General features: G+C 45.0%; 1 protein-coding gene across 4 annotated transcripts in view; it reads right to left on the minus strand.

The window, feature by feature from the left end:
• Positions 1-12,036, minus strand: part of MYO18B (myosin XVIIIB) — a 186,517-nt gene that overhangs the window by 51,346 nt on the left and 123,135 nt on the right. For all 4 annotated transcript variants that reach the window (XM_039505043.1, XM_039505045.1, XM_039505044.1 and 1 more), the window contains 5 exons: positions 9,340-9,453; positions 8,693-8,809; positions 7,380-7,463; positions 5,565-5,702; positions 3,294-3,479 (listed from right to left, as the gene is read on the minus strand). In XM_039505043.1, coding sequence (XP_039360977.1) covers positions 3,294-3,479; positions 5,565-5,702; positions 7,380-7,463; positions 8,693-8,809; positions 9,340-9,453 — 639 coding nt within the window. The remainder of the gene's footprint in view (positions 1-3,293; positions 3,480-5,564; positions 5,703-7,379; positions 7,464-8,692; positions 8,810-9,339; positions 9,454-12,036) is intronic.

Raw genomic sequence — 12,036 nt, forward strand, 5'->3', positions numbered from 1 at the left:
ATGCCTTCACTTTCAGAGAATATTAGACTCTGCTGTGATAAAGCCTCTGGCTCTCAGGGAATCAGTGTTTACTCAAAATACTCACTGGATTCCACCATAACTCACTACAAGGTCTTTATCCAACCCCTCCACACACAATGGTCCACCCCCACATCCACTGGATGAAGAGATTTTTTTTTTTGGCTCATCTCACAAGTCTGGGCATTGGATGTGCCCGAATGTTTTCTGAAGGGCCTTACCTCCTAGCACAGCAGTGTTCCTTAACTGCTTTCCATTAGGCTCATGCATTTGGGCAGCAGATTTCAGACAAACTCAGATACCTTGGTATCTGGGTAAATTTGAATCAATTTACATGTCTTTAGCCTTTGCTTATGGCTCTGTTATTTTTACGGGATTTTTTGTGTTGCCTCAGGTAGACAACTAAACTAGGATTCTCTCCGATGCCTTAGGTTCTTCAAAACCCTAGTCCTAGAAATTGAAGTATCAGGTGTTGTGTTACATCAACCCCATAAATGTCTCAATGGAGCATTCAAAAATTCTTTGTTTATGTTTACGTTTATATTTTCCAAATGCAATTAACAAAATCTGTGCACTCTTCTAAAAGACAACATCCAAGGTTTCAAAAATGATGCATTTCTACCGAATGCCCTTCTGAATTAACTAAACCACTAGAGTCTGCAAAAATGGCAAATACACATTCTTGGAATTAGCCAAGTATCCAATGCTCTTTAATTGTGAGTGCAGCCTAGAGCTGGTTCAGATGGAATTAAGGAATTGATCGGAACATTTCATAGATTTCCTTTCATTCCTGGGGGACAGTGGGTCCTTTCTAGACAGAATTTTCTGGCCATCTATACAACGTTTGCATACAAACATACCTAAGACAAAGTTTGTTTTGAACCTCCTGCAACAAAAATCACTCAGACTAAAACACCTTTTCCTGGGTTTTGTACATTTAGAGCAGGTAAATTGTTCATCACAACTGATTAATGTGCTACTTGGATGGAGAAAGTCCTCTCTTTTGCAGGCTGTACAGTTCTGATGAATGGATGCAAAGGGAAACTTATGACATGAGTTAAGTCTCTTTCCATTCAAATTTTTCCCTTCCTCTCTCAATGCACCAAGACACACTGGCCATTGTGGATGGCTCCTAGTTGTGCCTCTGTTCAACATCATGAGATGGAGAAGGAGGGATATAGAAGAGTTTACTATTGATCATTCTGTATCAGTGGTTTGCAACCTTTTCCATATTGTAACCCCATGTTACAACGGAAAACATGCTGGGAGAGTGATGAATGGAGCGCTATTCTTCTATGTAAGCAATTGCTCTGGTTGCCAGGGGTGCTACGCAGTGAGGATCAGGAGAGTACGTGGGGTGCACAATTATGAATGGGAGAAGAGATGAGACGAGAGAGCATCCTCCCCTTGAATGGAGGAGAAGGGAACACCACGCAACAAGTCAACAAGTCACACCACGCAACAAGACACACCCTATTACCGAAAGCCTGTTATCAAATATTACATCAATAATAATCACTCGTGAAGTAACATCCCCCAAATCCACCCCTTCCCTTGAAAATTAACACAGGAAAACATCCTCTATGATACTGCAAACACACAAACGTTCAGGATCTCCAGGGTAAGGGCAGAAACACAACTACGCCCAGCTCCTCTGCCTGGTGGATGGCCGAGGGCATATGCTGGCCTAAGGCTGCTCCTCCCCTTTCTCAGTCCTCATCCAATAAACCACATTTATGAACATTTTCCTGTGAACTGGAAATTCTGAAAACTTCTCATTTTGGAAACACCAATACACGGTGTTTCTGAAACAAAATGTGTTCCCTGGGCCCTGGCAGCTGCTGATGGAGATGGTCTGGATTCTGATCAGTTTCACCACTGCCAGCCGGGAAACAGACAAGAATCATTATCAATTTCAGTGAGCAGATGCTGGGGCTCCCAGAGCCCCTGGCCTCAGGGCAGCTCTGCCACTCAGACTATCCCAGGGCTTGCAGACTCTCAGGCCAGCAGGTCCCAGTCTGCACAGCAGGGATGCTCTGGAGCTGCAGAACCTAGTAGCCCACCTGGAATCCTGCCTGTGAGTCAATGAAAGTTCATCAAAACTGGACATTTCCACAAAACATTTTGGGTTTGGCAAATCGGCGTTGTCTGAAAAAACCCTGTGTTTTTGGAAAATTCCCAGCCAGCTCTCATCTGGCTAAAGTTCTCAGTATTTATTGGAGATGAGGCGGCAAAGCAATTCCTTTATTTAATAAAACCAATCACTACAGGGACCGCCTAGCTGCACAGCCAAAGCTACGTGAAGAGTGGGATGCTAGGGAGCCAGAATAACAGGCTCAGTTAAATGATTTGGGGACGAGAGGGGAGGGAAAGCCATATACAGCACCACCAGAGAGCTGCACTGATTGCTCGCAGTGCTCTGCTTGTCAAAACCCAACCTGATGTGGCTGACATTAGAGAAATCCAGGACAAGCAGTGGGAGGAAGTGGCCCGTAAAACATTACTTACCCTGCTTGAGGGCCAGCTCTAACAATAAATTGGTTAGACCGATCTCGAAATATCGAACGCACAGAACATCAAGCAGAAAATTACCTGTGGTTCCGGGATCCTTGGGCCAATCTGCAGGTTATTGGGAGGCTTCCAAATTAAAATTGTGTGCAACGGACAGCAATGGGTGTTGCAAACGCTACAGGACCCTCCCAGCATGCTGGGACCGACAGCAAACTGGCTAGGTTAGGCCAATTAGTTAGCACAACTCAGGACATAATTTATTTTCCAGCATCACGGCATCCCCCCAGTGTATGTTGTTATGAAATGTACCAACTATTAGATTTCATAGCGCAGCAGCAGCATCGCCCAGGTGAAAGACTGCTGGATAGAAACTGGATTATATCTAGAAGACCCCAAGATGTAGGGCAGGAGGAATTAAACCTGCATATGCCATGGCAGCTCAGGCTTGTCTCTGCTTCCCATGCACCAGACTGTACACGCACTCTGGCAATTATGTTCTAACTAACCACTAAAAGGCAACACAACTCCAGAATAAATCCAGTCAAGTATCTAAGCACCTGAGTGATGGATATCTCAGAACAATGCAGAGCTGCTCAAGTGGTAACCATACTTGATTATCTGAAAAAACCGGGCCATATCCATGAGGCATAAAGAGCTACTGACGCTGCAATGCACCTTTCCCAGCACCCCAGCCAAGGAGACTCCATTGGCCTCTGACACAAGGCAATACCCTCTCTTGTATGATAGCCCACTCCTCTTCTTACCAGCACCATACGCCTGCAACTGGCTTCCAGCTCTCTCTGCACCAGCTCATTCATGTCTGCTTTCATCTCCTCCATGCGCATCTGGTAATACTTGGTGTTCTCCTTCTCTCGAGCCTCCGACTCTGCGGCCTTCTCCAACTCCTCACCCATCTTTATTACACTGTCTCGCAACCGAAGGACAAGCATCTGGAGTGATAGGGAGGGGTACAAAAGGCAAAGGGGTTTTCTTAAATAAAAGATTACAAAGAGTTTTTCCCCCATTCTTTAGTCTTTTATAGTGATGTACTTGGAGGAATGCTCTCCCTTCCTGACCCCTACAGAAGGTCAGCTGATGCCTTGAAGCATGAAGTTTATATATACTTATTATTGTATCACACATTGCTGCAAATGCTCGTAATGGTGCTGATATGAAGCAGCTCGTTTTTGTCTAGTGGCCCTGTGATGCAATGAATTCCATACAGGCTGACTGCGAACTCCACAAAGCACTGGTTCCTTGGGTTGGCTTTACAATGATGGCTCTTTAATTTCATTGCATAGCCCATTGCAGACCCCTGAGAGCTTCGGCAGTGCTCCAATCACATTGCAGTCACTGTGTGGAATGCAGTGGATACAGTAGTGGCACACGGTGGCCCTTTTGTGTCCCATCATTCATTACCCATCGCCTAGAGCAGGGAAACAATGTGTGAGGCAAGCGCTACATTGCATCACATTTCCTCTCTCCTTTCCCATCCTGCTGGTATATTTCCCTTTCCCCACATTTAAGGCAGACACATTAGAACTCACCAGACTGAGACAAACACATGGTACTGTACAAATATTTTGATCTCTCAGCTATCCTTCATTTAAAACAACAGCTCACATTAGCATTCCCAGCCTTCAGCTCCAGAATCAATCACAGCATCCTCGACAGGTCTAACTGAAAGCTGGCACTGCGCAGCATAACTGGCAAACCCTGAGTGACGGAAGGCATGATCTCTGCAGAGTCACTCCAGGAACTCCCAGTGGAGAGCTTGTCCTAGCTAGATCTCACCTCAGAGCAGCTGATGGACTCTGGATTAGACAGGCAGGAACTGAAGGAAGGATGAAAGCAAGGCTTGTGGCAATGTGAGCAGAGAGGCTCCAATGTGGAAGTGGCCTGGCATTGGTGTCTGTATCTCAGCTTTGGTGTCAGAGGAGGGATGGGATCAAAGAGGAGGTGATGGGAGGTGAGCCGCACCAAGGGCAATGGCAATGACCTCACAGGAGGCTGCCAGAGAATGAGCTTTGGGGTTCACAGACACAAAGGGTTAAACCGCATGAGGGAAATAAAGAGCCGCCAGTGCAGCTTGGGTAACTCTGAAATGCCTTTTCTCTAGAGACCGCTCTCCTGCTGGGCTGCGCTCAGCTGCTCAGGGCTGTCTACGTCTGCCATCATTGTGAAGTGACCCTACTACACTTTCTTGGCCTCCCCTCAATTAGTCACATGTAAGTGGGGGTGGGGATGGGTATTTATATTTTATCTCATGACATGAAAGGAAATGAGCATAAACGAATATAGGCCAGGGTTTAAGCGCCGAGGTTGTTCTAGATGTATAGTGATGGACCTTCCATACCTTGACTGATTTAATGTGCTGGATTTTGGACTATGCCACACAGCCCTGTGACACGTCTGAAAGGCACTTTGATCAACGTGCTGAGTAGTAAATAAATATATTGCTCTACACCTTGAGGCAGGGGCCGTGTTCCTTCCATGTTTTTATAGCACTGAGCACGCTGCTGGCTCGCAGTAAATACAGCAATAAAATAAAGCAGGAATAATTAACCTCACTGGTATGAAATACACAGACTGGTCAGAGCCACAGATTCCACAAGAGACGCTTGAGCTGACTCGGCCTCTCACCCTCCCAAGGGCAATGCAAACGGTTCCATGTGTTGGGGGCATTACAGAGGTGACCACACAAGCTGCTCTCTGCTCTGGGTAGGAAAGATCCCAGGGCAGCTTTCATAAGACTAGGAGTCTGCTCTCATTTCTAGAGCCTCTTGTCCTACTGGTTTGCACTACGCTGTGAGCCACTTGGTCTCTTCCCTCCATGCCTGAAGTAGCTGCATTGCTTTGGAGCACCCCGTGAGGCAGGCCAATCTACCGCCAGGACAGGCTGGTTGACATTGCAGGAGAGGGAGGGGAGGAGGCATTGCCAGTGCACATGCCTGTCCCAGAGGCAGCCACTTTTTTCACAGGGTTTTTCCCTTTGTGTGTTAGAGGCAAATAAGGGGCTAAGAAATATGCCGTACCTCGAATCGCTTGATCTGCACACTCTGAAACCCCAGCTTGTTCTCCAGATCACAGATCAGCGCTTCCTGTCGACTGACGATTGAGCGTTCGACCATCGACTGCTCCACGTACACAATCCGGGCCTGAGCTGCCTGCAGCTATTTTAGAGAAGAGAGTGGGAGAAAGACGGGGGTCATGATTCGTCAGGCTTTTGGCTGGAAACGTCAGAACCAGCTCAAATGCTCCTCGGCCCCTTTCAGCCCTTTTTTATTAATGCCGCTCTGCGCTATTGTCTACCCTGCAGACTTCTCATGGCGGCACCAAATCCACTGGGAATAGAGAGATTTCAACGGTACCGCCTCAGAGCACACTGGAAGTGCAATGGCTGCATGTAGGTGCCGTGCTGTACAGAAAGATACTGCCGCCCCAGGAAGGTTGGCACCTGCCCAGGGTTTCCCAGGAACATCACTGTTTTGAGGTAACTGAGCTAGGAAACCTGTAAGGGCGCTCGCTACACCCTGCCAGCTGTCCAGTTTTATGGGCTCAGGGTTATACCTGATGTCCCACTTTTTTGTGCCTCAGAGGTGGCAGCCATACTCCCAAGCTTCCTATGCTATTGTTTGCGTGAAAACTGTGCAAACAATTCATTACATTCTGTGGTTTTACAAATAGAAAAACGTTGGCAATTTTTCACCCCATTGGGTGGGGAGGTTTCCTCTAAAATCTTTTGAGGACGGTATATGTGTGAAATTGTGCACTCTGTCCCAGGGCAGGATTTTGGCTGGCACCTGGAACTCTGGAGGCAGCCTTGGTAGGAAGATTAGACCAAGGCTCAGAAACAATGAGGGGAAAAATTAATCAGCCCTTTTCAAACCTCAGTCAAAGTTTGGTTCAAAATTTATTTTTGGCCCAGACAGGGGAAGTATTTCTTATTTTCTCCAAACTGTCTGTCAAACCCTCCACGCTGTCTGAGTGAGTCCAGCTCTTGGTGCCTGGGATAGCAAAGCACGCGGTCAATGGAACTCCTCGAGTGCTTAATATTAAAGATACACTTTACAGGCCTGGAGCCAGGGTGCCATGAACAAGGAAAACAGTTCCCAACTCAGGTTGTAGAAGGAGGTATATTCCCTCTGTCCCTGGTGTGGTGCACAGCACGAGGCTGGCTTGTGGTCTTGCACAGAGAACATCACAATTCAAGAAATTGCAACAGCGAAGAGAATGAGCAGTAAATTCTCCAGCTCTCAAAGAACCTTTTAAGTGTGAATTTTCCCCAGTTGCAAAGAAAGTTCACCGGCAGGTTTCCACAGATTTCCTGAACATGCAGTTTGACCCAGTTTTCCAGCTTTGCCCTGAGGAAAGTCGATACTGAGCAGTGTTTACAGCAGTTAAAAGGAGGCTTTTACATGTGTGCGTGTTTTATTGCTCTTAGAGGAGTGGGACCGTGGTATTGTAAAGAGGAGATATTTCCTGACAATAAGCACATAAACATTTCACTTGAATTCACCCCCAGGACATGAGCTCACCAAAGAGCCTGTATTTCAGTACTGACACTCAGAACTTCAGTGGATTCTTATACACGTCTCTGTATGGGAGTATTCCAGGGGATCTGAGTATCTCACTAAGTTTTTGTGGATACAGACTAACATGGCTACCCTCTGATACTCACTAAGTCCTGTGATCTACGGGCAATAAAGGGATTGGCAATGAGATGCCAAAGGACAGAGCGATTCTTGAAGTCCTTCATTGCCTGTCTGCTCCAGGTCTGAGTTAGTGACTGGACAGACATACCTTAGTGCCAGATATTTCAAGCCTTAAGGGGAAGGGGGAGGACATACTTTCTCTTGAAGACTTTGTTTCTCTTTCTTCACGTCCTCCAGCTGCGTCTGTAGCTCTCGAATCTGAGTAATGTCCACTGCAGACTGTGAAAACAGAAACCCCAGCAATAGCGACAAAAGAAAGAACTTGGAGCAGAACTGGAAATGCACAAAGAAGTTGTGTTTTGAAGACTGGCAAGGGAAAGGCCATTTTTAGTACATTTGAATGGGCAGCTGCTCCTGTCCTGAATTATGCAAGCATAAATCTACTGACCTCACCCGATTTCTCAGCTTCTGGGGATAACTCTCTGCAGAGCTGATCAGCCATGACATCACCAGGGTCATCCCCAAATGCTGATTCTGTAAGTCCTTAGTCTTGTTCCCCTCGCAAAGCTACTATGGACCTTTCACAGTCCAGGACATTTCTGGAAAATACTGGACCTCTGGCCAAATATAGAGACTTCTATATCTTTGAAGTCTCTGATCTTTTCTACGCTGAGACAGGTCAGATCTCTGGTGCTGTCACAATATGTTTAAGCTATTCAAATAAAATCCATATACACTCCCGGCACATAGCCAGTACCCTCAACACATCAATGTCCTCTTCCAATCTCCTCCTGGTCAAAGGCTGAGGACCTCACAAAGGACCTCCAAACACAGCTTGTCAACATTTTTCTTTGAAACCTTTTTTTCTGCAATTTTTTTTAAATGGAAATTTTTCCAAGAAATTTTTTCAGTGAAAATCATACAATTTCCAGTGAAAATGGAAAACAACCTTTTCAGTGTTAAACAACTTTGCAGTTTGGCCACTGAAACCTGGAGAAAAAACATCAGCGTCGAGGTTTTCAATGGAAACCTGAATTTTTTCATTTTGGTCGACATTTTTCATGGGAAAAAAGTCATAAATTCATGACCAACAAACTCCAAGCCGATTTGTTCTTCTAAGCAGCAACTTTTGTGGATGGACTTGAGGTGTTACTTTGATTACTTGCATAGACATCCAAGGGTTAACACTTGATAAAGGATCCCTAGCTGCCATTTTTATTTAAAAACATGATTTCAGGAGAGTAATAAACTAGCTGGTGCAAACCATCTTGGAATGACTCTCCATGTGCGTGTGTCTGGGCATGCATGTTCAAACTGCTCATTAGAATTATTAGAATTAATTGTTTGAAAAGTATTAGCAATATGTCTATGCGATTCCAGCAGGTTACATGTCATCTTTCTAACCCTCCCCTGTGGTGTGACGCCATGATGCCCTCTGGATCTCTTTCTAGCAACCCCCTTTTCACCCCATGTTCCTGTGTGTATTTCCTCCTCATCACACTCTTTACCTGTGCAATCAGAGCCTTGTGCTTTGTCATAAGTTCGTTCAGATCCTCCTGGTCCTCATCAATGCGTTTCAGGAGATCAGCTTTCTCGTGCTGCAGCTGATATAGGTGCTCATCAACCTGCGGAGGACAAACAGGGTGCTGCTCACTCAGAGATTACAGTAGGTGCCGACAAGGTCCAGGCACTGCCGGTGGTAGTGGTGGGTTTTCAGTGCTGTAATTCTCTGCCTCACATGCAGACGTGCTGTGTTCAGTGGTGGCACTTTACTAAAGGCCTTTTCCATTTCCACACAAATTTTGAAAGTCCGTGCGCTTCTAATGTTGGCAGGGAGAGGCAAACAAGGCTTTATTGGTGTTCACCACATCTCTGCAGACAGCTTAGGGTATGTTGTGTGTTCTGGATAATTTGTGCCACTTTTACATGTCCCTGGAGACAGTAAAGGCTCCTGGACTGGGTTCCCCCTGAAAAGTTGGACAATTTAAAGTAATTTATAAGCAAATGACATTGGCAATCCCAGCCCTGAGGGTCTCAGAGTCTAAATAATAAAGTCCATAGAACATGTAAAACTATCAACAAAGCACCATAGTGCCCTGGGGTGCTGGGTGGGGAATAAGCAGTTTCAATAATGTCTGCTATTTAGGGCACGTACCAGGTTCTTGTTCCTGCTGATCGTCTCCAGCTCCACGTGCAGGTTCTCCAGCTCCAGAGCCAGTGCCTTCTGGGAACTCTGGGCCTCTGCACATTGGGCTTTGCTCTCTTCCCACTGTAGAGAATTGAGGAAGGGGATAATGACATCAGATCACACTGACAGCCAGAAGTCATTTCACTGATCAGTCTTTCCCCTTTGCTGCACAGCAACGTTTATTTACATTCTACTCCCAGAGCGTTTTCACCCATTGAATACATTGTAACTCGGCCTTTTAAAATTTATGTGGCTCTTGAGGCATTTGGTTTCTATTTTACACTAAAAACCTCCTTTCTATTGGTTATAGTGCCATGAAATAAGACTCCAGAATAACATGTGCGATGCTACTCTCTCTCAGCGGTACCGCTTGCTTCAGGTGTCATTCAATTCCCTTCATAAATGGAAATCCTTAAAATAGATCCCCATCTTGCTGAGTAGTGAAGCAAGCGCCTCATTGAAATTCTACTGTCTGTCTCTGCAGTTGTGTAGTAAGGTAGTGCTGGGATCACTCATTTACAAAAGTATATGAATTACATGTAATTTGTGATTAGAGCAATTCATGATTTGGAGTATGCAAATGGTCTTTTCATGTAGTGTAAATTGCATTTGCAAATACACATGAAAGTTCACATTTACAAATGCTAATTTGCTCTTGATTTTTATTGCCCAGCTATTACAACCACAATGATCTTAAATGTGTTACAAACATCTGGAAGACGTAATGTCATTCTAAAATCTTTCAAAAGACAATTGCAGTTCAGTGAAGGGTGCATGGCCTGCTCCCAGTACAGTAAGGGTAAAGTCTAGCTTCCCTGTCACCTTTTATGTTTGGGTTTTCTTTCTTTCTTTGCTTAGTTTGTCTCTTAAGAGATTGTCTCCTGCTGCATGCACCTTCCTGCCCATTGCTGCTTTCTCTGTCTTGGCTCATCCTACCAGCTGACACTGACATTGGCTGATTCTTCTGGAAATGTTTTTAAAAATACTAATGCCATGTTCAGTCAGTAGCACACTCTGGCTTGCATTTCAAAGGAGGTTATCATTGACTTAACTCCGCTTCCTTTGAAGTCAGTAGGAGTTTTACTGCTGACTTCAATGTCAGCAGAGTTAATTCAATGCTGAGAGCTTTCGAAAAGCCCACCCTCTCTGTCCACACATACATGTGCTCATTGTTTTAGTTCAGCTGTCAAGAAGTGGAGTTTGGCATGACTGTATTTGTCTTCTGCAGCAAAGAGGAAGCTACTGCGTATCCATGTTTGATCCCACTCTCCTTCCACCGATCCAGTCAGAACCTAGCACCTGTTTTATGAAAACACATCTACAAATGTGATATTGTGGGCAGAACCACAGCAGCTAGGAACAATGAATGATACCACCACCCAACAGCGTAGGAAAGGAAGGGAAGAAAAATAACGTCCCAATTCACACCACAGATGAAACTGTAGAAGGGCAGAATGTATTAAACGCATAGTCATGGCCCTATTCAGACAGGTTAACACAACATTATGTAAAAAATACCATGGGATTTCTTATGGCAGCAGCAGTTTGGATCTCCTCCAAAAGATGGTGGATCCATATCAGTGTTCCCCTAGCATCATGCAGAGGCCTTGCTTCAACACTGCTTCAGAGATAAGAACATCACCTACTGAACTTCCCCCTTGTTTTTCCTGCTACATATAGGCTCCTTTGCCATTTCCTCTTTCTAGTACTGATGTAACACCACCGTGTTTAATGCATGAGAACTCATGTGCCAGGAGCCAATGTTTTTATAATAACTAAAGAAAGACAAACATCCTGATTTTTTCAAAACGCGAAAATGTTTTTTTTTTCTTCTTTTAACACAAAAAGGAGAATTATAAAGTATTGGGACTACAGCTTTTCTCAGTTCATTTTGCTCAATAATCCTGGGTGATTGAGACATACTTGGAAAAGTGATTGAAGGCAGAAATAGGTAATTTGCTTCCTTGGGGCCTAGTCTTCAGAGGAAATTGATTGTCAGTTGTTGTTCCTTCCCCTTAAAGTCTCAGATTCTTTTTATATAACTAGCACCACCATGATTTCTAACATGCTGCAACATAGTGAGATGAAACGGCAGTGCATTGTCAGTAAGTGCTACTCCACTGTATGGGAGCACTCATGGCAGCAATCCTACATTATGATTTTCATAGTGGCTTCTTGTCTTCCCAGGGGATCAAGTCCACGTGATATTTGCACCGCATGTGAAATGCATTCAGAAGAGTACTCACACACTCTGGCATTTTTCTTGATTATGTCTATTGGGCCACTAGAAATACCATGTCAAACCATTAAGATCTGCCTATGCCAGAGAAGTGTTGATTGAATAGACCCCTGAGCTTTCAGAATGAATCTGAGGGATGCAAATGGCTTGACGGGTCACAGCAGCCGGGTGTCACAGTAATTCATAAACTCTGCAGGCCTGGATTTCAACTGCCTGTGAGATGCACAGGAAATTAATGATGAAACTCACTTATCAGTTTATTCAGTTCAGCCCCCCCGCTGGAGGCCTGTTCCTTCCGCCATCATTCTGAACGCTTCAATGCCATGTTCAGTCTTGTTTTCAGCGTCCCAGGCGCTGAGATTCCACCACCATTTCCACACTCAGAGGGGACTCACTGTCCTGATATTCATTCATTTAATTGCATC

The sequence above is a fragment of the Mauremys reevesii genome, linkage group 18 (assembly GCF_016161935.1).
Source record: "Mauremys reevesii isolate NIE-2019 linkage group 18, ASM1616193v1, whole genome shotgun sequence".
Classification (NCBI taxonomy): Eukaryota; Metazoa; Chordata; order Testudines; family Geoemydidae; genus Mauremys; species Mauremys reevesii.